Source organism: Rhipicephalus sanguineus, chromosome 5, assembly GCF_013339695.2.
Source record: "Rhipicephalus sanguineus isolate Rsan-2018 chromosome 5, BIME_Rsan_1.4, whole genome shotgun sequence".
In the NCBI taxonomy this organism is placed as follows: Eukaryota; Metazoa; Arthropoda; class Arachnida; order Ixodida; family Ixodidae; genus Rhipicephalus; species Rhipicephalus sanguineus.
Window position 1 is genome coordinate 6,434,558 of NC_051180.1, and position 23,651 is coordinate 6,458,208.

Here is a 23,651-nt window from a genome sequence, read left to right on the forward strand (position 1 = left end):
CAAGCTTCGGGCCGTGACAGAGTTCCCCAAACCTACGTCCGTCAAGGAACTGCGCAGTTTCGTAGGACTGTGTTCCTACTTTCGGTGCTTCATTCGAAACTTCGCGACTATCATATCGCCGCTGACGAAGCTCCTCGGAAGTACTGGGCCGCTCAATTCGTGGTCGTCAGAGTGTGACGAAGCTTTCGCGAAGCTCCGTCGTTTGTTGACGTCGCCTCCCATACTACGCCACTACGACCCTACGGCCCATACTGAGGTACACACAGACGCCAGCGGTGTTGGCCTTGGCGCTGTCCTTGCGCAGCACAAGCCAGGGTTCCCTGAATATGTCGTGGCATATGCAAGTCGTACGCTTACCAAAGCCGAGACCAATTACACCGTCACCGAAAAGGAATGCCTGGCGATCATCTGGGCCCTTACGAAGTTCCGACCTTATTTGTATGGTCGCCCATTTGATGTCATCACCGACCACCATGCACTATGCTGGTTGTCATCATTGAAGTATCCATCAGGCCGCCTCGCCCGCTGGGCACTTCGCCTACAGGACTACGACATCCGCGTGCTGTACCGCAACGGACGCCAGCATGCTGACGCCGACGCACTCTCGCGCTCCCCCTTGCCTGACGACAATACCCACAGCTCAATAGGCGCTTTTAGCTGACCGATTCTGCGGTCCGTTCCCCGTTCCGCTCAAACGCTCAACTTTACCGGAGCGCAACGCGCGTTTTTGGTTTTAGCCAAGCGTCTTTCGGTCAAGGCAAGCGCGACGCCACCTGTGCATGAAAGTCACAAGTACGTTGAAAATGGAAATAAAAATTGTACTTGTCTTGCAGCAAGAAAGGAAATTCTGTTTTAAAACAGAGTGAATTGATTTGTTTTCGATTTACGGTGGTGCTTGACGCATCAGCCTTTTTATTTTTTTGTCACCTTGGCTTAGCGCTGGACTGCAATGTAAGCTACAATTATCCAATCTTATGTGCATGGTGTCTTCATGCTGTTAGGTATACATTGTGCCCGCCCAAGTTCCGCTGTGTTCTCCTGTACCCTTTGTGTATAGCGAGTACTCGTAGACTGAAGGCTGCATTGCTCATACCGGATACAATCCACACAGCCCAAAGGGTAGCTTTGTTCGGAGTAGAGGCACTATGCATAATACTTCGTGCAACTACAGTTCTTGTTTAACGACAGCATCTTGTGTGACGTATTGCGTTAATTACACTGAGCAGTACGATTATAAACTCTTGAACCTATTTTCTTAACTGCTGAGATACAGCAGGCCCGTCATTCTCTGCCTGAAGTGCACATGCATCCAGGTAGAAGGGTATTCCATTTCGTTAAAAACTGAGCAGCTGCTTCTGTTACAGAAATAAATATTTACATTCGAAGGTATTGGATTAATAATGCTGGAAAAGACTCATTTTCCGCTCCAAAGCAGTGTTTTATCTGCTCCAGAAGTTGGACTTAATTTGCTTCGATCAATGACATCACTGAAAGTGGGAGTGAACCCGGAGATGCAAAGGTGTTGTTTTCTTTATTATGAACAAGGGTACAGATACGGTGACGGTGCGGCACAAATGCCTGGACATCATCTGGCTCTTGCACAGTGGTTTCATCTTGTCTGTTGTCCACCGGCACTGCAGTGTCACCACTCCCTTGGACTGGTGGCTCAGGTTCCTCATCTCCAGTCATTTCCAAGAGGAGTGATGCCGGTGACTGGTATTCTGCTGCAAAATAGAGGGCAATGCAGTGAAATTTTTAAAAAATTCTTACCCAGCGGAACACTATTGCAAATAAGCGATGAAATCTCGCAATGAGGAAATCACTTCCGGTACAACATACTTCTCGTCCTGTGTGGAGCTGGTGTGAAAATTTAGGTTGCGCATAACGCATTAAGCTGATATTGAGTTTGACAAACATTGAGAAAAGCAAGTGAGAATGAACAATGTCTACGCACTTGCTCGTCCCCCTTTCTCACGGCGCTTCAAAAACCATAAATTTAGATTGAGTGCTTTCGACTCTCTGAACACTGCTACAAACAGGCACCACGAAATGGGAAGCAAAACATAATGCTCACATAACCCACAGCCATGAGAATGCAGCCAGCACTACAACACTGAAAAACATTTATGAGAACAACACAACGTTAGCAGTTTTTCGCAAGAATGTAACATCAACATGACATCACACATCGCCAAATTCTCTGGCGTCGCTATGTTGTCCTATTACATCACGTCACATTACGAATTCATCAAATAACATCGTCCATTTGCATTGCCTCTGTGATCGGTGCACCAATCACGAAGGCAATGCAACGCAATAACAGAGTCCCATAACTAAGTGCAGCAGAGAAAGGCCGGCGTTATAGTTGTTGAAAATTCTTCCGTTCCAGACCTAGCAATGCAAAGTATGAGTTAGCTCAGATGAGCTCACGCAGTATGGACGCTTACCCCCGTATTCACAAGCGCTTGAACTTAGACACCGCTTTCAAGCAGCACAAACGCGTTTCAAACGCGGTGCCCTGGGGCAGCGTTCAGCGCGTTGCCCTGTGGCAAGTCAAACTAAAGAGCGTTTCTGAATAGGCGGGAGAGTGGCTGCGGTTAAAAGCTAAATTGTTACTATTGTACATGAAATCGCTTACTTGCGAAGGTATGCGGAGTCCTGTTGACGGAAGCACCAAAGAAGCAGCTCGAGACGCTCCTTCATGGCCCGAAGTGTCAGCTCTCGATGTATCGCTGCAACGACGCTTCGTAGAACGTCGTCCCACATGCGCGGATATTCAAAGGGATTGGCCGCGATGACTTCTCGGAGAAGCCACAGATCCTCGTGTATCCTGAAGTGCCGTCATGTTTTGCGTGTTGGCCGAATAACCGCTGTTTTCCGAGCAGCGCGGACTCGCGGCACAAGAGGCTGCCATTTTGGTTGTTTCTCCTCGTGTCACGTGATCCCTCGCTCGACGGTCCGGTCACACGCTCAGCGCCTGACCGTCTGGCGCATGCGCAGTGACGCCACCACCGACTGGCTGAGCGGAGCGGGAGGCGAAATACGGTCAGCTAAAAGCGCCTAATGTCTCACAATGCCGTTTCTTCCATCGACATTCACACCATCGCTACCGATCAGCGCAAGGATCAGTGGATCGCTTCACTGATAGACTTGCTCACTGATCCATCGGCAACACCATCCACTCGCGCGTTTCGTCGTCAAGCCCATCATTTTGCCATTCGTGACGACCTCCTTCACCGACGCAATTACAACGCCGACGGCCGCCAGTGGCTACTAGTAATACCCCGCAGTCTCCGTTCTGACATATGCGAATCGTTCCACGCTGATCCGCAGTGTGCACACTCTGGGGTATCGAAAACATACCACCACATTCGCCAATGGTACTTTTGGCGAGGGATGTACCGCTACGTGCAGAAGTTCGTTCGCTCGTGCATCGATTGTCGGCGCCGTAAGACTTCAACGCATCAGTCACCAGCAGGTCTACAACCTTTACCTTGCCCTGACCGGCCGTTTGGGCGCGTTGGCATCGATTTGTATGGGCCACTTCCTCTGACTTCGGCTGGTAACCGCTGGGCCATCGTCGCTGTAGACCACCTTACGCGATACGCCGAAACTGCCGCCCTCCCAGCGGCTACAGCGCGTGATGTAGCCTCCTTCCTGCTCCACCGGTTCATGCTGCGCCACGGTCCACCCCAGGAGTTGCTCAGCGATCGAGGCCGTGTCTTCCTGTCGGAAGTCGTCGAAGCCATCCTCAAAGAGTGCAACGTTGTTCACCGCAAAACTACTGCCTACCACCCGCAGACGAATGGCCTCACCGAACGCTTTAACCGCACGCTCGGCGACATGCTCTCGATGTACGTCGCCGCCGATCACACAAATTGGGATTCGATTCTGCCTTTCGTCACCTACGCCTACAATACCGCCCCTCAAAGCACCACTGGTTTCTCACCCTTTTTCTTATTGTACGGCAGGCACCCGTCGCACACAATCGACACAATCCTTCCATACAAGCCGGATCGATCTGAGTGTGCACCTATTTCTGCCACAGCCAGACTTGCTTAGGAGTGTCGCGAGCTTGCCAGGACCTTTACTACGCAGGACCAAGAGCATCAGAAGAGCATTCGCAGTGCCACCAACACTTCTGCACTCACGTTCCTCCCTGGAGCGCTCGTATGGCTCTCGGTTCCTACCACTGGAACTGGCCTCTCTTCCAAACTACTACCCAAATACGAAGGCCCCTACCGTGTCGTCGAACGCACATCCCCGGTCAACTACCTGATTGAACCTATTGAACCATCTTCGGACATGCGCCGTCGAGGGCGCGACATTGTCAACGTGGAGCGCCTCAAGCCCTACCATGACCCGCTCATAGTGACCACCTGTTAGGTCACCAGGCGGCTCCCTTTTCGTACCCGGGGTAATTGCAGAGAAGCATTGGAACGCCCTAATGGGTCGTCCTCTCGAGCGCCTCCTAGTGGGTCGCCCTCTTCGCCTCTTCTCGGAGAGCACGCCCCTCGTGCTCGTGAGTCTGCGAGTCTGCGCTCTGTCGTTGTGCATCGTCGCCGTCAATCCCGCCGTCAATAAACGCCTTAACACTATGAATACATTGTAGAAAAGGAGTAAATGCCGACCACAATAAAAACACTTAAAAACAAACAAGATGTTTCGGCTCCCGCACGGGAGCCAATATGTATTGTTGAACAAGGTAGTTGAACAAGGCTCCCATGCGGGAGCCGGAACGTCTTGATTGTTTTTAAAGTGTTTTTATTGTGGTCAGCGTTTATTCCTTTTCTACAATGCGTCCTCCCGACCAGACAGGATTCCGTCCAACCCTGGAATGTACTATGAATATACATACCAACTAGCCCAGCTTACCACTCTCTTAAGTACCTCATCTGACACCGGCCTTCAAAAATGCTGTGTGCGGTACAAAAACTCGCATGACCTTATTGAGCTTATAAAAATTGCATAGAAGTAAGGGTTCCAGCCAGAATCTTACCTAGGTATTGTGTGTGGCAGTCAAGTGTTGTATCACTGAGCCACGCCAGTGCATAAACAGTCATGTTGGGCATAGAGTCTTGTTAACAGATGTCATATTGCTCAGCAGAAGCTTAGGTTCTCACCAGGGGAGCTATTCTCGATGTGTCTACCTTGTGGACATGTCCACTTTGGCAGAGCGCATTCAGTTGCTCAAAAAAGCGGCGAGACATGACGTCATGGCACTCTTGATCACGTCAATGCACTGAACCCGCCTGCACATTCCCAATGTACAACGAAAAAAAGTGGACGAAATGTACAGTAACAGGGTACTTAAGCAAACTTGACAAGTCTGAACTTGCATTTGAACGTGTTCAGATGTTTGAGAACAATGCAGGGAATGCGTACCAACCTTCCAGGTGCGTTAGGCGGGCGGCCGCATTAAACCTAATTCAAGGGCTAACGTGATTCATGTACGGCCGAGATGTGCGTGCAAAAGTGGATCTCTGGGGGCTGCATTCACCGTCTCATTTGTTAAAATGTATAGAATGCATATGCCACAAATATCTCAGATATTCTTGTACCGTACACGCGCAGTAATATGCTCTATTCCAATGGTTGCTACACTTGAAGGGATCCTAGAAAGTGGTTGACTAATAGCGTAAAAGTTTTGGTGATTGACGATAAATATTTACCGTTGTAGTTGAACTGACTCTTATAAAACGCCCCAAAAAATAGTTGCGATATTATGACAAAAAATTCGGCAGATCCCACACATTGTGGGAATCTGTTTGATGCGAAGCAGTCAGCAAGTACTTCTATGCTGTATTTTATGGCTTTGAGCCAATAGTTACCAGGTAGATCGATGTGTTTAAGTGTAGTAGCTATGTGCGCATCGTGGACTTACCAGGCATTTCAACAACACTGGCGTTTAAAGGCCAACTTATGGTGGGACGTAACGTCAGCCCTCACGTTAGAGTACATACGTCAGTATTATCGAAACTAAGTGCACTTTATGGTGCAATTATGTGAATATCGTTGATGTATTCTTCCCGGGTCAAGCAATGCTTCAATATAGCTTGCTGAATCATAGGAATAGAAATGTAATGTTCATTAGACTATGAAAGCGAGTCAACACTGGAAGCACAGACGTTAATCTGATATGACTTCTGTATTGTAGTACATATGTAATGTTTATTGCTTTCTTGTAAAATTAGATACGAAGCACCACAACCACAATAGACCGATCTCACCGCGAGTTGCACTACGCCACCGCTGCCGCCGTGCATGCCGGTACTTGTAGTACTCGGTAAGTTCAGCTGCCTATAGCTGGTGCATTGGCGAGCTGCATTAACGAGCTTTAGCGGCCTTATTTGGATGAATTGCGATGGTAGGATTGACGTGCTGTGTGCTAGGATGCTACAACAGGAGCCTGAAGCAAAATTACTCGGATTTTACGTGTTCTCAAAGGCGTTCAAGCTCTGACAGGAATGTGCGCGACAGTCAACGAAGTCGGACAGAGAGGCAACTACCGCGCACTTTCTTGTTCAACGTGTTTGTGAACTCCCTGTGCATGATGCATCGTGGTTTAGCAGTGCCCTATTGTGTCATAACAACCTTGCTGCGCGAACGATGGACCGATCAGCGACAGCGAAAAGTTCATATAACGCGAGCTCCATCCCTTTGCCGGGGCGATCGCCGCTAGCGGCGACAGATTGGATACAACGTCCTTCCCGGGCTCAACAGAGATCGCTTTAATATATAGGGAGACCTAAATCGACCTCTCACTAAATGCGACGACGACTGTCAAGCGTCTAGCATGAATGAGACCTGTAATACACGCCAAGATTATAACTGCATGCTGTGTACAGCTCGCGCCGTGGAGCGCACGGCGAAAACTCGGCCGTGCCGGCATCGCAGCCAACTCCGCCGCCGGGATTTCCCTATTCCTTTCAATATGCGATATTATTGTGAACTCATCGTAAAGCGGGCAACAGCGGTAGCAAAGCTGAACTTCTTTATGAGCGTAGGCTATTAACCGTACACTGCTGTTTCGAAGCGGTAGGCATAGCGACGATACCAGCGCCGAGCCACCGACTGAGGCCGCCGCCGCCAGCCGGAGCGAGCTACTGCTTATCCGTCGCATTGCGTGCGTCGCCAAAATCTCTTACTGACTCATCCATCCCTTGTACAGCACGAAATATTATGCCATTCAAGAGATTTTTGTGATGTTAACCTTTGGCAAGCGGCATGAGCGGCCAGTCACCGTTCAGCGGACGCGCCTCTAACCTGCTTCATGGCGACTGTTTTATCTTCATTCACGTTTAACGTATTACTGTGATCGAAGTCCTGCGTTGACAACACAGTCTACATGGAAAGTGTCGCCTCGACAGAAAGAAAAAAAGCGCAATAAGCTTCTTTTGTTTTGTTTTTTTGTCCCTTCGGTTTTTTTTTTTTTTTTTTTTTTCTCCTGTTGTCGTATAGCGGAGACCTCTCCGCAGTTTGGGCTAGTTATTTTCCGGATGCTGTAGCTTGTGTCGCTTGCATGCTTGCGTTCACTGAAGAAGATATTTGCTCTCATGACGACGGGAACGTGATTTCTTTTATTTTATTACTAATAGTTATTCAGCAAAACGACGCAAGCGCATCAACCCGACGAGACGACCTCGTCACATGTAAGCACTATCAACTGTTCTTTTTTTCCTTTAGCGCTAGGATGCAGTTAACCTGAAATAAAATAACATACATTGGAGGGGCGGACACAGTTTTCCACCGCATTCAATCGTCTTGCGTGTCGAGGATTGGTGCAAAACGCCAATGTATACCTGAAACACGCAGCAAGCAGCCGCACCAGTAGCGCTCCGAGAACTACAACTAAGATGGCGGCAGTGCCACCGTCGGAAACTCGCGCATGCGCAGATGGTCTGGTGGGATCGGTCTATTGATGTTGCACCGACATTACGCCTGCATAGGCTGTTTTTCCAAACCAGTTTATAGACCTGGCGTGGCTCTGTGGTAGAATACCTGATTGCCACGCAGAATGCTTGGGTTTGATTCCTGCTGGGATCCCAATTCTTATTCTTTCCATTCGTCGGGTCAATGCTGCCAATGTCTGTTTTTCTTAACGCTCTCGCATTTAAATTACCAATGTTTGTTCTCGCCGTTACTGGATAGATATAAACTGTCAATCACCTGTGGCGCATACCTGTACGCCGCGGCACATGGTAAACGGGTATGTGCCACATCTGTCTGGAGGAAATGGTTTGACGACGTACGCAACAGGATTTCGCGTTATTCATGTCATGGCTTGAAAGTCATATTCGTGAAATCCTCTTATCCTCCCATGCCAATCTTGGTCTATACCACGTTAACACTTTCGGGACCGCAAAAGAATCGGTTGTTTTTGGGTAGTCCAGGAAATTTTTTTTTCCTGCCACAGAAATTGATTGATGCTAAAGTGTAGGGTATAAAATGATAGAGGAAGAATTGGTATTTCTAACAGTATTTAGTTCAAATATTATTAAAAAATTATCAAACAAGCAAAAATCCATCAAAAAGAAAAAAAAGAGCACAAAAACATCAATGCTACTCTGCACATGATAAACATTAAAAAAAAAATCGAAATATACGTTTTGAACGCAAAGCCCTTATAGAAATAGTGCAAATATAGGCTCTGTAAGTACAAAGGTTACTTACATACATACAAAAATATAAGCACTAGTGCCTACCATGCCACCGCGCGAAGAAGTTTCTCAACGCGGTGAAACAAAGATTGGCTCACTGTGCGTTTGCTTTTGGAAAATATGCATCCATGCTTACTTATTTGTGTGTTTGCATATCTTTCTGACGACTTCTGCGTTCAAAAAAACACGAAGCCGTGGCACGGCACTCTGGAGCGCTAGGTCAAGGTCCACTCTGCGCCGTCTTGCAAAGAGAACTCCGCTCTTTCTGCAGCCGGCGCCAAGTGCTCCTGCCCGACGAAGTTGACACCTTGCAGATAAGAGCTGTGACCTTTAGTACGCACCGGATATGCTTACATCAATGTGCGGCAGCGATAAAGCGGCCCGAGAAGAGAGCGAAACTTACCGTCAGGCATCTGCTGATGTTCCGGGGCGATTTGAAGCGCTATCGTAGTCCGTACTGAAGTCTGACCAATCGAGGTCGTCTTCCGTGTCTCTGTTGCTACCGTCATCCAGAGATTGGCGCTCAGGTTCATTGGACTCCATCAAAATTGGCCGTTTTCGTGGAGCACCCGCGAGCGACGTCGACGCCATAACCGGAAGCACGAGCGCTCATGTCCCCGTCTGCGAAGGAGCTTTAAAAATCCCCCCGCGGCGCAAAAAAAAAAAAAAAACTGAAAAGCGAAACTGATAAAATACGGCCTCTTTTACTCTTTAAATTGCGTTAGCGTTCCAGAAGCGCTCAGAGAGTGCCGAAATGTGAACTTGAAGTCATCGATAATATACTATCGATGGGAATGGGTGTGGTCACGAAAGTGTTAAAGGGGTACTGACATAATATTTCGCGGCCGAGATAGCCTGCGGGATCGATTCTGGTGAACATGCGTATATCATCTGCAAAATACCAACAGCGAATATAGCTTGGAAGTTATTTAAATGAGTACTGAAGTTTGTGTGAGCGATCGACATCCTCGCGCTACTGACACCCTCAAAGGGGACCCCTGGGGAACCCCCTACTTCCCTCGTGTGACGACGCTGCAACAAGTTATGATGACGTCATAGCCGCCATCTTTTTTTGCCACGTTCACTCCAGCAGCCTACTTCTCGGCGGCTGCTCGCGAACCGCGCGGAAGTGCGTCACACTTCTGTGTGCTGACGTGATCGAGCGCTGCACCCGCTAGATGGTGATAGTTGCACCCGTAGACTTGTCGTTTTTGAAACCGAAACTGACACTGGTCGGTAATGAGGAGCGTGTAATTAATTACCTGTCGCGTGCGGCAGCAAACGATGTGCCGTGTTATGACTAACAGGCCCCCAGCAACACATTGCAGCAAAAAAACGCGAGGCCAAAAGTGGTGGCTAGATTAGATTACATTAGATTAGATAGATAGATAGATAGATAGATAGATAGATAGATAGATAGATAGATAGATAGATAGATAGATAGATAGATAGATAGACAAACAGACAGACACAGACAGACACAGACAGACACAGATAGATAGATACGCTCAAAGTGTGCTAAGAAATGCTTCACATTTTAAAAAACTGCCATTGGCGGCTGGTGCAGGCCGGTAACTGGCCGGGCCGGTCTAAAACCGGACAGGTGGCAACCCTACCATCATCATAATCATTATCAGCCGCAGCATCAACCATTTGTGAGCTGCTCATGTGACCACTCAAGCTCGGATGGTGATGATGAAAACAGCAACACTGGATGGCTGCCACCTTCCAGTTGTCTTGGGTGAATGCGTAAAGCCCCCCCCCCCTCCTTTCTTTTTCTTTTTTTTAAAGGGACCCTGAAACTGTATTTTGAAGTTTTGTCAGCGTTTAGGCAAGAGCATCCCCAAATCATGTGCACCAGAAATTAAGCGACGCAGCATGTACCAAGGCCGCTACAATTATATCTATACCCTCCTCCTCACCACTGCCTTGCACCCTCAACTCAGACACGCTGGCGCTCGCAGCACTTTCATGAGCGCACTCGACGGTTTGAGCTTCGCCCAGTCACGGCCTCCGATATTGGCGCCGACAGGTGTCGCACAATCTCGGAGGCCCAGTGCGCCCGGCAGCACGCCGTCTGGCAACAAAGACGAAGCTCGCGGAGTGGTTGATATCTGCTCTGACAGGTGCCGCCACACTACCAGCCAATCTTATTTTATTCTGCTGTACGGCGGCCCCGCCACGGCGGTCTAGTGGTTATGGCGCTCGACTGCTGACCCGAAGGTCGCGGGATCGAATCCCGGCCGCGGCGGCTGCATTTTTGATGGAGGCGAAAATGTTTGAGGCCCGTGTACTTAGATTTAGGTGCACGTTAAAGAACCCCAGGTGGTCGAAATTTCCGGAGCCCTCCACTACGGCGTCTCTCATAGTCATATCTTGGTTTTGGGACGTTAAACCCCAGATATTAATTATTAATTGCTGTACGGCGACAACCTGTAAAAGCATGCGGACAAACAAAAAGAATTCGAGAACGATCACCGATAAGCGTAAACTCGGGCAATGTGGTTGTGTCTTCAGGGGTGAAGTTACAGCCGCAGACACGTGGATCGTGGCGTTGAACGGATAGCGAGAGCGCGACGCTCATTGCAGCAACGAGCTGAAGGGATTCCGCTCGCCAGATGCCTCACAAACATTGCACGATGTCGCAGCTTTACAAGTCGCCAATTACTAGATATAAGGTACACAACACGGCTAGGGCAATTCATTGTGTCCAAGAAAAGACACCTCGAGATAAACGCTGTCGCTCAGCTCACGTAAACATGGAGCACGTAACACAGGCAGACGACCATAGGTCGGCAAACTCACTCATGAGTCGACTCACTGAGGCTCACTCAGACTCAGATCGAGACGCGAGTCTGAATCCGAGTGAGTCCGGTTGAGGAAAATTACAGCGAGTCCGAGTCCGAGTGAGTCCGGTTGAGGAAAATTTTGGTGAGTGTGAGTCCGAGTGAGCCCTACAGGCAAATTATATTTCATGAGTGAGTCTGAGTGAGCTCCACATTTTTTGGCGACCTATGGTCATATCACCTCACTTCAGCATTACTATCAGCCTTGTGTCGGCTCACGTTTATACTCACGTCAGACTCACACATACTTCTACGCGCTACCGTTCATACGTGAGCTCGATATTTAATGATCAGAGGCGTGAGTGACGCAGGGAGAGGGGGAGGAGGTGCCTTGACCGCCCCCCGCAAACTCTCTCACGGGAAGTTATTGATACAAATATCTCATGTGAGTCATCTCTTTTAATAAAAATGTCCTTATTGAATTGCAAACTCTGATAACTCATATTTAAAAGGTACAAGATCAAAATGTACAAAGTAGAGCACCGACAATGCGAGATATTGGTGTTAAAGAGCATTGGCACTATGGTAGAAAAAGCAAATTATAGTCTACGGACTCGTGAGTCGACTCACTCAGACTCGAATCGAGCCGCGAGTCTGAGCCTGAGTGAGTCCGAGTGAATTATATTTTGGTGAGTTTGAGTCCGAGTGAGTCCGGTTGAGATAAGTTATAGTGAGTCTGAGTCCGAGTGAGTCCGGTTGAGGAAAATTTTGGTGAGTCTGAGTGAGCCCTACGGGCAAATATTTCATGAGTGAGTCTGAGTGAGCTCCACATTTTTTGCCGACCTATGCAGACGACGCTCGCTGCCCACAGGAGGTTCAGTGACGTGGACTGGACATATCCAATCAAATCAGCCGCCTGTGTGACGTTGCGCTTCCAAGACGACGTGCACTAGAAGTGGGCGGTTTGAAAACGCGTTTGGCTGAGCCACTGTGATCGGTGGCGATTCGCAGCTTTAAAGCCTTGTAATAAATTAGTTTACGCACAGAGCTTAAATCGGTCTCTAAATAATCCTTAGGACTTGCTCTACCGGCGCAATGTGTTCGTACAAAAACATCAAAACCTTTTCAGGGTCCCTTTAACAAACTGTTATCTACAGTTAAACCTGCTGTTAGGAAACCTTCATACAACGAACTCCTTGATATTATGAAGTTTTTCTATTCCCAGGCGTTACTCCATAGAAGCACATGTATTTGTGACCTCTATGTAACAAAGTAGCAGCCGGAGACGCCCATGATATAACGAATTTCCGTCGCCGACAACTTGGGGGTTTTGCACCGAATTTTGTCATTTTGGCGCTAGCAGGAGTCACAGGCATCTTCGGCGGTTGCCCCGCCGCCAACGGAGTGCAAAGTGGCGCGGCACACATGGCACGCTTGAAGCCCCGGCGACTGCGAGGCGAGAACAAGCACTTGTTTGTGCATGCGGGTGTGCGCACGAGGCAGGCAGGCGGGCCTGTGCCCCTTGAGCCAACGTTCTTGCTGCTGCGGATGCATCCACGGGTGTGCCCTCCCCCCCTCCCCTTCAGACTTCATCCAGCCGCTCGCAGGTGCCACCACGCTAACTGCGCCAGATTTCTTTAAAAAGCATCTACTTTTGTGTTCGCAGCGTCACTCTTCGATTGTTAAGTACAGTGATTCCACTCGTGCGCCAACTGCGTCAAAGTGCGCCAAATTGTATTTACTGCGCCATCCTGATAATATCGACGAAAATTGCGCCAAACTGCGCCAAAGTCTCGGGTTTGGGGGCGTCTATCACCGGCAATCGCACGGCCGGCGCGTCAGAACATGTGCAGTTTGATCTTGGGGCTGCCAAAGTCGCAACCATGGACCAAGAATTATTCCGCTGAATAAATAGCGCTCGCGCGTGCGTCCTGAGTAAGCCACGATGCCATGCACGGTGCCGACGCAGCTTCTGTTCTGCAAGTCGGCTCGACAGCAAAACGCGCTCTCCGCACAGGCTCGTGACGTCTAGGCCTATCGGTAGCGAGAAAGTGCGACAGCGATTCATCGGCGGACGTCGTCTGTTCTAGAAACGCTGCTGATAGCTCGTTTCAAGCGTCGTACGGCACGTAAGGAAAGCAATGTTCAGTTATAACTACATGTGTGCTGCTAAAATGTCTGTCAATTCTGTTTCCGGACATCGCGGAATGAAATCTGGGATCGCTAGCAGTAGATATATGGGACAATATCGAATTTTCCTTGCTTCGCGTTTATGGAAGAGCACGCGAACGATGGAAACGCGTTGGCACTTTTCCTCAGATATACTTCATCCATGAATCTTCATTCGGAAGAGCTTTTTCGTAATTGCTTATACCAGCCCGTTCGAGTTTGTAATCACTCTGCGGTAAATACCCCCTGAAAGGCCCTGCCCTTTCGAGCTTACGTGCTAGGGTTCCAATTCGAATTTTGTGCTTGCTTTTTAAAAATGTCGTCTCATTAATAAAAGCATATCTCATGGTCAGAGCAGCCGCAAATGCGCAGCTGTCAGTAGCGGGCCCGTCGCTGACGGCCCACACTGAAGCGGCTACCCCATGTTACACGTCCGCCCCTCGCTTTCGAGGGTGAATAGTTGACCGTTAAAAAAAACTCAGTTTCGCTTAAGGGCGACGCAATGAATGCGATACCAACAAATTGTATTGTTAAACGAAGTAAGGCTAGCAGCTAACTATTTTGGATCCGATATCGCGTAACTCAACAAAACACTGGTTTAAGGGAATATGGCCGCTCCAGGAACCGAAGCATTTTCTTGCTCTGAGTTCTCTAAACACGAAGTAAGCGTTGAGAGCACAGCAAGTTTACGAGCCGTCTCCTCATGCCTCGAGATAGCGCGCGCGCAAGCGACTGCGCCCTTCGAACGATGCGGTCCCCCCCCCCCTCCACTCCCCTGGCGTCCTTTCATGCTCCTTACGAAAGACGGGTGGGGCGTTTCCTCTCGGTTTGATGAGCAATCGACAGCAGGCCCGCACACGGGAAGATGTTATCTCATGCGCTGTCCGTGCGACGGAGACAGACGGCCGGCTAGTTTAATCTCCGCTTCAGCCGCGTTCGTCGCCAGCGCTCGCGAGCTCTTACCCGCGGCTAGAATGCGCGTGGTGATGTTATTAATTTGGTCTTTATACAGAAAATTACGGCAATAGCGACGGCAAAAATCCGCGGCGAGTGTCCATATAATTGTTATCACAATAAACATTTTAAAAAAGTTGAGGAGCCATTTTTTGTATTTGTATTTACTTTCCACAACACCAATACAGATTTGCGGAGGGCGAGTGGGGAAAAAGCGGCTCATAACCGCTTGACCAGCGGCTTGAAAGCGGCTTGACCAGCCCCAAAACCCTTACAAAAAAAATACAGGAGCAGCAGAGCGGAATACAGCTTTTTCAGCAGGTTGCATAATACACATAGATATACATTACACATATTATATGTGTAATGTGTATGTGTATGTGTGTAATGTAATATGTGTGTTACACATATTATATGTGTATCATCCACTTCACTCTGTGAAGTGGATGATAAACGAAGCTGTTTCGCGCAATGCAAAGAGGTGACATGGTGGAGGACAGTTTGGTATGTAAGGCCAGGCTTTAACGTTCAATACGCAATATTAATGCGAAAATCTCAGATGCTTTATCAAACACGAAAATTGATCGTCGGATCTCGGCGGCGTAAATCGATTGATGCAAAAAATAATCATCATGTGATGCCGTCATCATCACGTCGTAGATCGTCAAAACTTGTGACGTCATCATAGCGTCATATATCGTGATGTCACGTGATGACGCCATCACATTACATCGTCGCTTTACAATGCTTCCGTAATTGGTGCGCCGATCATGGAGCTAGCGCAAAACCAGGTGAGGTGCAGAAAGCATGCAGAGAAGGAGGGGGAGGATCAACCCGTCGATCGAGAAGAAAAATAATCAGGCTTTCGCCTTGGAGTTTTCTTAGGGGAATGCATTAGGGATAGTTTGGCTCTTTGGCATTGAGGCACTGCTGTACATCACGGTGTTTGTCTACAATGTCTGCTGATAACCACATAGATGCATTTAGAGTTATTTCATAAAGTGCAATTTTATTGATCTGGTATTCTGTTTATTTGCTAATGTCGAAAATAATCGCCGAAGAGGTTAATCCAGAACACTCAACTGCATGAGCCTTTATTTTTCATTAGCGAGTGAAATATGGAGTACTCCTGAGATTATTTTTTCCATGAGATTTGCAATGAATTGAAATATTTCTAGCCTTCATAAGAGCCCCATAGTAATATTCCGGTGCTTGAATGTTATTGCAATATGCTTCTGTAGTGCACTCAGGCCAGGATGTAAAATTCGCTGCTGCAGTGTGCTCCCAGATGCAAAATTATCTGCTGCAAAGTGCTCCAAAACGGAAATTTTGATGCTCCAAAAATTGCTCCAAATCAGAAGTCCTCGGTAGCATCACTGTAAGTAGTATCTGAACTGCACTTCATTTACGTGACACCTGGTGACGCCACTGAAAAAAAAAAATCCTTGTTTAGTGTTGTTGCGTTTCAAGTTCGTGCTGCATATGTGGGGCCACTCCGCATATAGAGTTCGCTGTTCATTTTCGATGCCGTGCGGGTGCATGGAGCAGCCCCTGACGATTTGCATCTTTGCAATGTTTTGTTCTTTTTAATGCGGACAACTGTGTCGTCACTAACGAGGAGATGTCAGATTAGGCGCGGGTGGAAACTGTCCGCAACCACAGCGACGACGGCGGATCTTTGGAGGTCGACTCGTCACGCGCTTTGCCGTCTTGCCCCACACCACGGCTAGACTATGACGGAGCGGCGTTGTATTGATGTATTGCCATCCCTCACGAACAAGCAATAGAGCAAAATAATGCAGTTTTTTGCCGCTAAATAAATGTTCTGGGTGATCTCTGCCTAGTTCCCTTTGTTTAATTTGTGTGTTTCTCTTCCGAATTTTCGGGCTGAAACTGCATACAACGAAAATCTGTTTGTAACAAATTTTCCTCAGAATTCGTCAATTTCGGTATATCCAGGTTTAACTGTACCATACTAACTGTCCTGCAAATCTGTGCTTGGTATAATGGTGTTGTTATTAAAGGGGTCCTGAACCACTTTTCCAAATGATCAGTTGACCTCATTATCAGATTGCCGCAAAAATTTTGCAAATCCATCAGGAACGAGCAGAGTTACAAGGATTTGTTGCATGCTTTATGTGCTTCCTCTCTTCTTTCGTCCCAACAAGTGTGCTGGAAACTCCATGGGGGGGAAAACAAAGGGGAAGGAAGCTGTGTCACACATGCGTCATGAAACACAATTGCTTTCTCCTGGTGTGATTTTGGGTCGCACTAGTGTTGCTACTAGTGTTGCTACTGTATAATTTTAGCGCACTATAGAGTGCAGTGCCCGGCATCTGGCACCACCTAGGGGCAAGAAGCACATCTGATCCAAACAGTATTCTTGGTTTATGTCAACTCTTGACCAACAGCAGCTGTTTTTTGCATGACGAAAAATCTGGTGTATGACAGCCCTCCAAAAAGCGCGAGTACGGGCCTCTGTTTGAAAACAGGGTGCGTAAAAATGGGAACTTCGCGCTCTGCGTATCAGTTCTCCTTGCCGTGCACAACTGCAAGATTTGGCCAAGCTTTTCACAGCAGTATCCTGATATCCGCTGTTTCTTCAACAAGCACGAAGGGTGGTTCAGGACCCCTCTAAAGCTTTTTACCATGTGCTGCGGCTGCCAAATGGTGGTTTGGTGAATGCAAGAAACACCTTCTTTGTTTTCCAGGTGGCGTGCATTAACGGAAGAGGAGCTCGGTGAAACTCTCCAAGACTGTGGAGATGTGCAGGATGAAGTAAGACATTTATACCTCACATGTCTAATTGGTTCAGTTTGCACTGGCACAAAGCGAGGTGGACACACAGTAAAATGCCAACAAAGAACCCCGCCCCTTTTAGCAAGACAAGATTACCAGCGAAGTGGAGGGGGTGCTATTCCAGAATGGCACCGAAATTCAAGACGGCGATGACAAACTTTATATGGCACTTCGTAGGCAATTATGTTGCCTACGAAGTGCCATATGCCACAAGTGTTATGATATCTATTCGCGCTGTGGGAACGTACTAAATTCACGATGCAATGAAGTATTCAGCTGCAAGTTCTCATGCAAGTAGGACTTCATTATATTAAGGTTTGAGTGTATTCATTTGACTTATGTCGAGGTTTGAGTGTATTCAATATGAACAAATAAACATATTTTACTGCATGTAACCCACCTGAAGAGGTGGTCTCACTGCAGCGTGGGGCCACTACGCTGTGAAGCCACACTTCAAGGTTAAGTGTACTTATTACTTGCGCCCAGTTAATGCCCCAATTTTTTAAGTTCAATGCATGTTACGTGAGCTTAAGGCCGAAGTATGGAAAATTTTTAAATTTCTCAGATTTTACTGTGTATAACATTCACCCTCTTGCTTTTTAAACTCTCCACTATTAAAATTTCCTTAGACTTCACTTCTAACCAAAAAAGTGATATTTGCACAAGCCTAGCCCTAATTCTTAAAGAAGTATCAGTATCACTGCAAGTGCTACGGGCAGCGTTCTCGTTAATTTGTGGCAGCATGGTATGGTCTCTGACCACTCGCTAGTGGATGTCGAAGGAAATGGCTGCATCTTCTTGGCCCAAAAATTCCAGCAACAACGGGCGTCCATCCTCCTCATGAAATTTCCTAATGGAGGTGCCAGCAGACGATCTTGTGACTGCCCAACTCAAAATGGTAGACACGCCTAGATTGGCCATAGTGAATATCTTCCATTGTTATGACAGTAAAGGGATGTGATAGATGTTGTTCCTGGTGCCAGCTTACGGGGCACAGTCCTCCTCCTGTTCGTGTTATGTGCTACCAACGCTGAGTTTGCATCGCAAGCAGATTTCAATGCTTCGCCAATTCTGTGTACAGCACAGACGTGCTGACCACGATCGACAGTGCAGCTTAAAATTGCTCATTCACAGAACAACAGAAACAAGACATGGTTGCTATCACATTTGACATTGCAGTGAGCCTGGCACTTCTCCTGCCGTGGATCCTATTGCACAAAAAGTGAATGTTAGTTTGGCATTGTTGGCAGCTGACCTCCTCCTCTTTTTGACTAAGTGGTGAGGTATGTGTCATAGACCTCTTGTGTGCTGACTGGCAGTGGACCTGTACCCAGGTGGAGGACATGACTGATGAGGCGTTTGAGGCTCGGCACCAGGTCTGCGAGGAGGAAGAGAAACAGCGCTTTGCAGGACTCCTGTCCAAAGCAGTTTTAACCCAGGCAAAGCCATCTGGGGGCTCCCAAGCACCACACCACAGGCCGCTGTACGACTCTATGGAGTGCTCCATGTCTCCTCCACCTTCTGGCCTGCCCTGCTGTGTCCCATGCGAAGTGGACCCCTACGAGCCTCGTACCTTCCCATTGGCGCAGGAGGAGTACGAACAAATGGTGGCAGACTCTCCACATTTGCTACCATCGCCACCTGGATCGCCTTCCCACATAGACACCTCCCCACCCCCTCTGGAGTCAGATGCACCGGAGTCATGTCCTCCGGAGCCAGATGCACCAGAGCCACCTCCTCTGGAGCGACCCCCTCTGGAGCTACCGGAGCCAGCAGATGAGCCAGATCCAGGTGGCTTGACCTTTGACCCCAACAGTTATTTGGTACCTAAAGAAGCAGCACATCCTGAGCCTCCTGACCCACCAGCTGAGTGCTTGAGTGTTGTGCCCATGTCGAATGACGATCCAGAGTGGACACTTGAGACAAAAGAGAATTTGATTCTCAAGTTGACCAAGAGATAATAGACCAAAGTGACTTCTCGTGGAAGGGGGCTGTCTGAGCTCCTTCCATCTTGCTGCAGTGTGATGGGACATCAAGGGACATGCATGTGTAGGTCTACAATGCACAAGATCTGTGTGTTGCATGTCCTATGAAGCCGAGTGACGTTTGTGACCCGCCATGGAAAAAAACATTTCCGACCTGTTTTACTTTCTTTTTTGTCATTTTTCGTTGTGACTTGTATGATTTCCTGTAGAGCATGTGTGCATCTGTATATTGCTGTACATATAATATATATATATATATACACACACACACACGTGCACGCACACTGTCATGATGTTGTATCATAGACTTGATTGCCTGATTAGACGGACAATTTTGGCTTGCCTTTTGGTCCAATTTCTAGCCTCAGTTAGGAAAACAAAGGTGAATGCATGTGCTTGACAGAATCTGATGGGCTGTACAAAGCTGATTTCATGCACCAAGCATTGTTTTAATAGCGTATGGCCATTTGTAAATCAATCAATTAATAGTTGGATAGAAGTAATCATTTGGGCTAACATTGTAAGTAACGTTTTATGATGTTGGCACAGTGTTACTTTTTTTCCTACTTTGCTTTGTCTTGCTAACTTGTGAAAAATGTGGCATTGAAGACAAATGCCTGTGTTACCATTACATTTGTACATATGGTTGATAGCCGCATAGGTATTCAGAGGTCGAACGTAAATGACGCTCGGTGATTCACTTTATGCTGAGACTCTTCCCCTCCTCCCAATCTAGACTGCTCTGCAATATAGGTTTTGAAAAGAGCATGGCAGGGAAGTTCACATCATTTGTCGTGGCATTGTAATCCTCCTCTGTTTTATTATTTTTGAGGTGGGTGCATTTAGAATTATTGCGTACTGTATCGGCTCTGCTGTAAATTGTTTATTTTGGGGGAAGCCTTTGTTGCGAGAATTGTTTACCGCTATGCTAGTCATGTGTGGCGAAAGACGCTAGCTATCATTTCCTTGACACCTTGATACTACACCATGCTTTGTTTAATGATATAGATCATGTACTCGGGTAAAATTTGGAAAATACTAAACCAAACTAGGAGTCCCTCTGAATACCATTAGCATCCTCCCAATTCTATTTGTTTCATACAAGCAATAGATATGCAAAGTATATGAAGCCACTATAGGAGTGTCAACAGGGAAGCTTAAATGCAAGCATGGTGACTTGCTTTCTCAAGCCTTGCCTAAAACGTTTGAATCTGGCTTTTGTGCATTTTTTATGTGCTCATCAGGCAAAAGTTGTGTCAAGGTAAAATGTGTACATAGAACATCCACAGTACATTGCTGTTTCTGCATCGGTGACACTTTTTTCTCATTATGCCTTCACTCCTTTTATTTCGTGTTCTTCCATGTTGGAGAGCGTGCAGTTCTTAGCTGATATTCAGCAGTTACATTTGACAATAGCTTTTTCTAGATTGGTCAATAAAGAAAACATGCTGAGCCACCTTTTATAGTGTCATAGCTAGTTGAGTTCTTGCCTGGCCCTTGTGTCTTTTTTTTTTTTAAACTATTTCTCATCACAGACCTCACCACCTTTGAAAAACAATGGAGCCATACATCGTAGTTTTGCAAAGAACAATGCCATTGGCCCAAATGATTACGCAGCTGTAATTAAACAAGTCTCGTGTGCTGTTCATTTGGCAAGTAAACAACAATGCAAGTGAACGAAATGAGTTCTGTGTTCGTTTGGCTCATAAAGGCTGAGAAATATTTGTCTTAGCTGAAACTAACACCTGGCTGCAGAAAAAGTCTCTGGTGCAAGCATTCGTAGTATGAAGCACTTCTGACTTGTGTTTAATTGGAGCATCATATCCTCCAAACTTAGCGCAATTCTTTTGACCAAGAATTTAATTCAGTACGAGGGCAGGTATTAAAGGGGCCCTGCAACACCTTTCTTAGTTATATTGGAATAGTCTCATTATTGACGTATGACTTTTCACGAGTCATATGCCGCAAAAATTTTTCGAATCCATCAAGTCTAAGTGGTGTTACCAAATTATGGAGATCACGTTCCGCAGCTTTCTCCCTCAACTCAACGCTGCAAGCGCGCGGAAAGCTGCGTGGGGCGTGGAGGGAGGGAGGGTGGAGGTGCGAGGAGGCGCCGAAGAGTTACGTCAGCGCCGGCGGCATTTTTTTTCGGCGCAACCACGTGGTGTGTGGCGCTACTTCCGGTCGGCTTGCGCTGTCGTCGTCGAACGGAGCCCACCGCACTGTGTATAGCGCGTGCTTGAAAAACTGTGAGTCGGTTTGGTAATGTTCGGTGTGCACCTCGAACTGCCGTAGTGTTTTCATCGCTCTGCCAACCATGGACGCAAACCTGCGTGCGCGTTTGGAACGAATGACAGCTGAGATGGGTTTTGACCCACACTCCGATACACCGCCTCGTCGCACTGCTCGCGCTTGAATCGTATTCAACACGGCAAAGATGCGTGCGCCCTTCTCCCAGTGGCGGTACTTCGATGCTGTTTGCTCTTCGAATGCGGGCGCACAGCGAGTGCGGGCTGACAACAAAGAACTAAAGATTAGAAGAAAGGATCGTGGGGCATCGGGCCGGCGCGGACCCATCCCCCGGCTCTCTGCAGCTACCGTAAAAATGCGAGTCTGCTTGGTTGCTGTGTCGCGGTTTCTCGGGAACCTGAGACTACGGGGAGGATACGCCGAGGTACGGCTCGATGACATACTGAACAGAGCGAACGGGACTCTCGCCATACAGCGAACACAGGTATCCTAAACTAGCTGGCGCCAGCATTGTTATCGGAGAAATGCTGCACCGTTGCCTCGCTTGGTCGTGAGAACGTGCCGACGATGCAGTTTCTAGCTGACGAGGCAACACCCGAACGGCTGCCACTCTCAACGGCAACCGGCGATGGTCAAAAGCACAGAAATATTCACGATTTCGGCACTGCGCATGGCGAAGAAAACGGAACCACGCAACTACGAGCAGACGAGCTGTCGGTGAGACCGGAAGTGCTAATATTAATGTTTGTTCGGTGTTTTTAACGCGATAACAGAATATAAACATACATATTATCTACTTATTGAACTCAAAATTAACAACGAAAGTAATAATGAGGGTGTTATCGTGATTATAACATCAGCCAATGGTGGAACTGCCGACAATCGCGTCATATTTTGCGGACTAATACATCATTTGTCGAGAGAAGAGGAAGCGATTTTCAGCTGATTTTGAGAATTTATTGTAAATTCCAGGCCGTGCGCATCGCTACAATATTTGGCTCGCGTGTTCTCGGGAGCCTCGACTACCGATCGGCAGCGCTTTTTGAGCATGCTCGAAAAGTGTTGCAGGGCCCCTTTAACCCTTTCAGCCCTGGATTTTTTATTTTGGCCAGAGACATTTTTTGTGCGTGTTTTCCTAATAGTTAGGACCTCGGAAGACCAAAAACAAAAAATCGAGCCAGTGGTGAAAGTATTTATGGATTAATTAGCACGGAATCAAATTAGGTCATCAGGGCTTAGTGGTTGTGAAATTAGGAAATTGACATACCAGAGCTATCAACCAGCTGCGTTTTTTGGCTCTGCCTTTCTTATTTAGCGCACAAAGACAGACTAAGGTTAACTGGTCTGCCTCTCAGTAACATTTGCATCTAGCAAAGCTTTTTCGAGTTGCTTAACACATTGCATGTGGTGATCGTCCCCGCCGCTGCACTCAACCTTATTTCGCATCAAGCGAAGCATGTTTTTTGTTTCGGCTGATGTCGTCACCCCTTGAGTAGCTGCGTCAACACTGCCGCGATCACCGTGGTTGACGCCACATTGTTTCGCTTAAGAAAATGGTCAAACCAGCCGATGTTGCAGGTGAGATCGGTGTAGCCCACTGCTAAGTCCAAAGAATTGGCCTTCTCTGTTGTGACTGGAAGGCTGGCTCCTTTGCCTGTCTGTGCTCCCTTGATGCCTCACGTCGCTTCTCGATCGCCTCCCGGATTTCTTTGTTCCACCAACTTTTTGGCTTTCTCTTTCCTTTCCAACAAATAGTTTTCTTCTCTTTTTCCATTTCTTTCGTGATTACATGTAGCAGCTCACTATACTTCCACTCTTTGCCTCGTAGTTCGTCTACTTTTTCCTCGACTCTTGCGGTTATATTTATTTGTTTGTCATTTAATACAAGCTGCCAAACTTTGATTCTATGTTCTTATTTTCAGTTTTATATCCCATTTGTAATATGCGTTTACGATCACTACCCAAGCTGTTAATGCCTTCCTCGTCTATTCTCATCTCTCTAAGTTTGTCATATATTCCTTCTGTGATGAGACAATAATCAATGCTCG

At 47.5% G+C, this 23,651-nt stretch overlaps 1 protein-coding gene across 1 annotated transcript in view; it reads left to right on the top strand.

The window, feature by feature from the left end:
* The window catches only part of LOC119393148 (KAT8 regulatory NSL complex subunit 1), a 118,048-nt gene extending 97,232 nt beyond the window's left edge, over window positions 1–20,816 (top strand). Inside the window, exons 8-9 of the mRNA XM_037659967.2 lie at window positions 17,281–17,347; window positions 18,703–20,816. Of these exons, the coding sequence (XP_037515895.1) occupies window positions 17,281–17,347; window positions 18,703–19,329 (694 nt within the window). The 3' untranslated portion in view covers window positions 19,330–20,816. The remainder of the gene's footprint in view (window positions 1–17,280; window positions 17,348–18,702) is intronic.
* The last annotated feature ends 2,835 nt before the right edge of the window (window positions 20,817–23,651 follow it).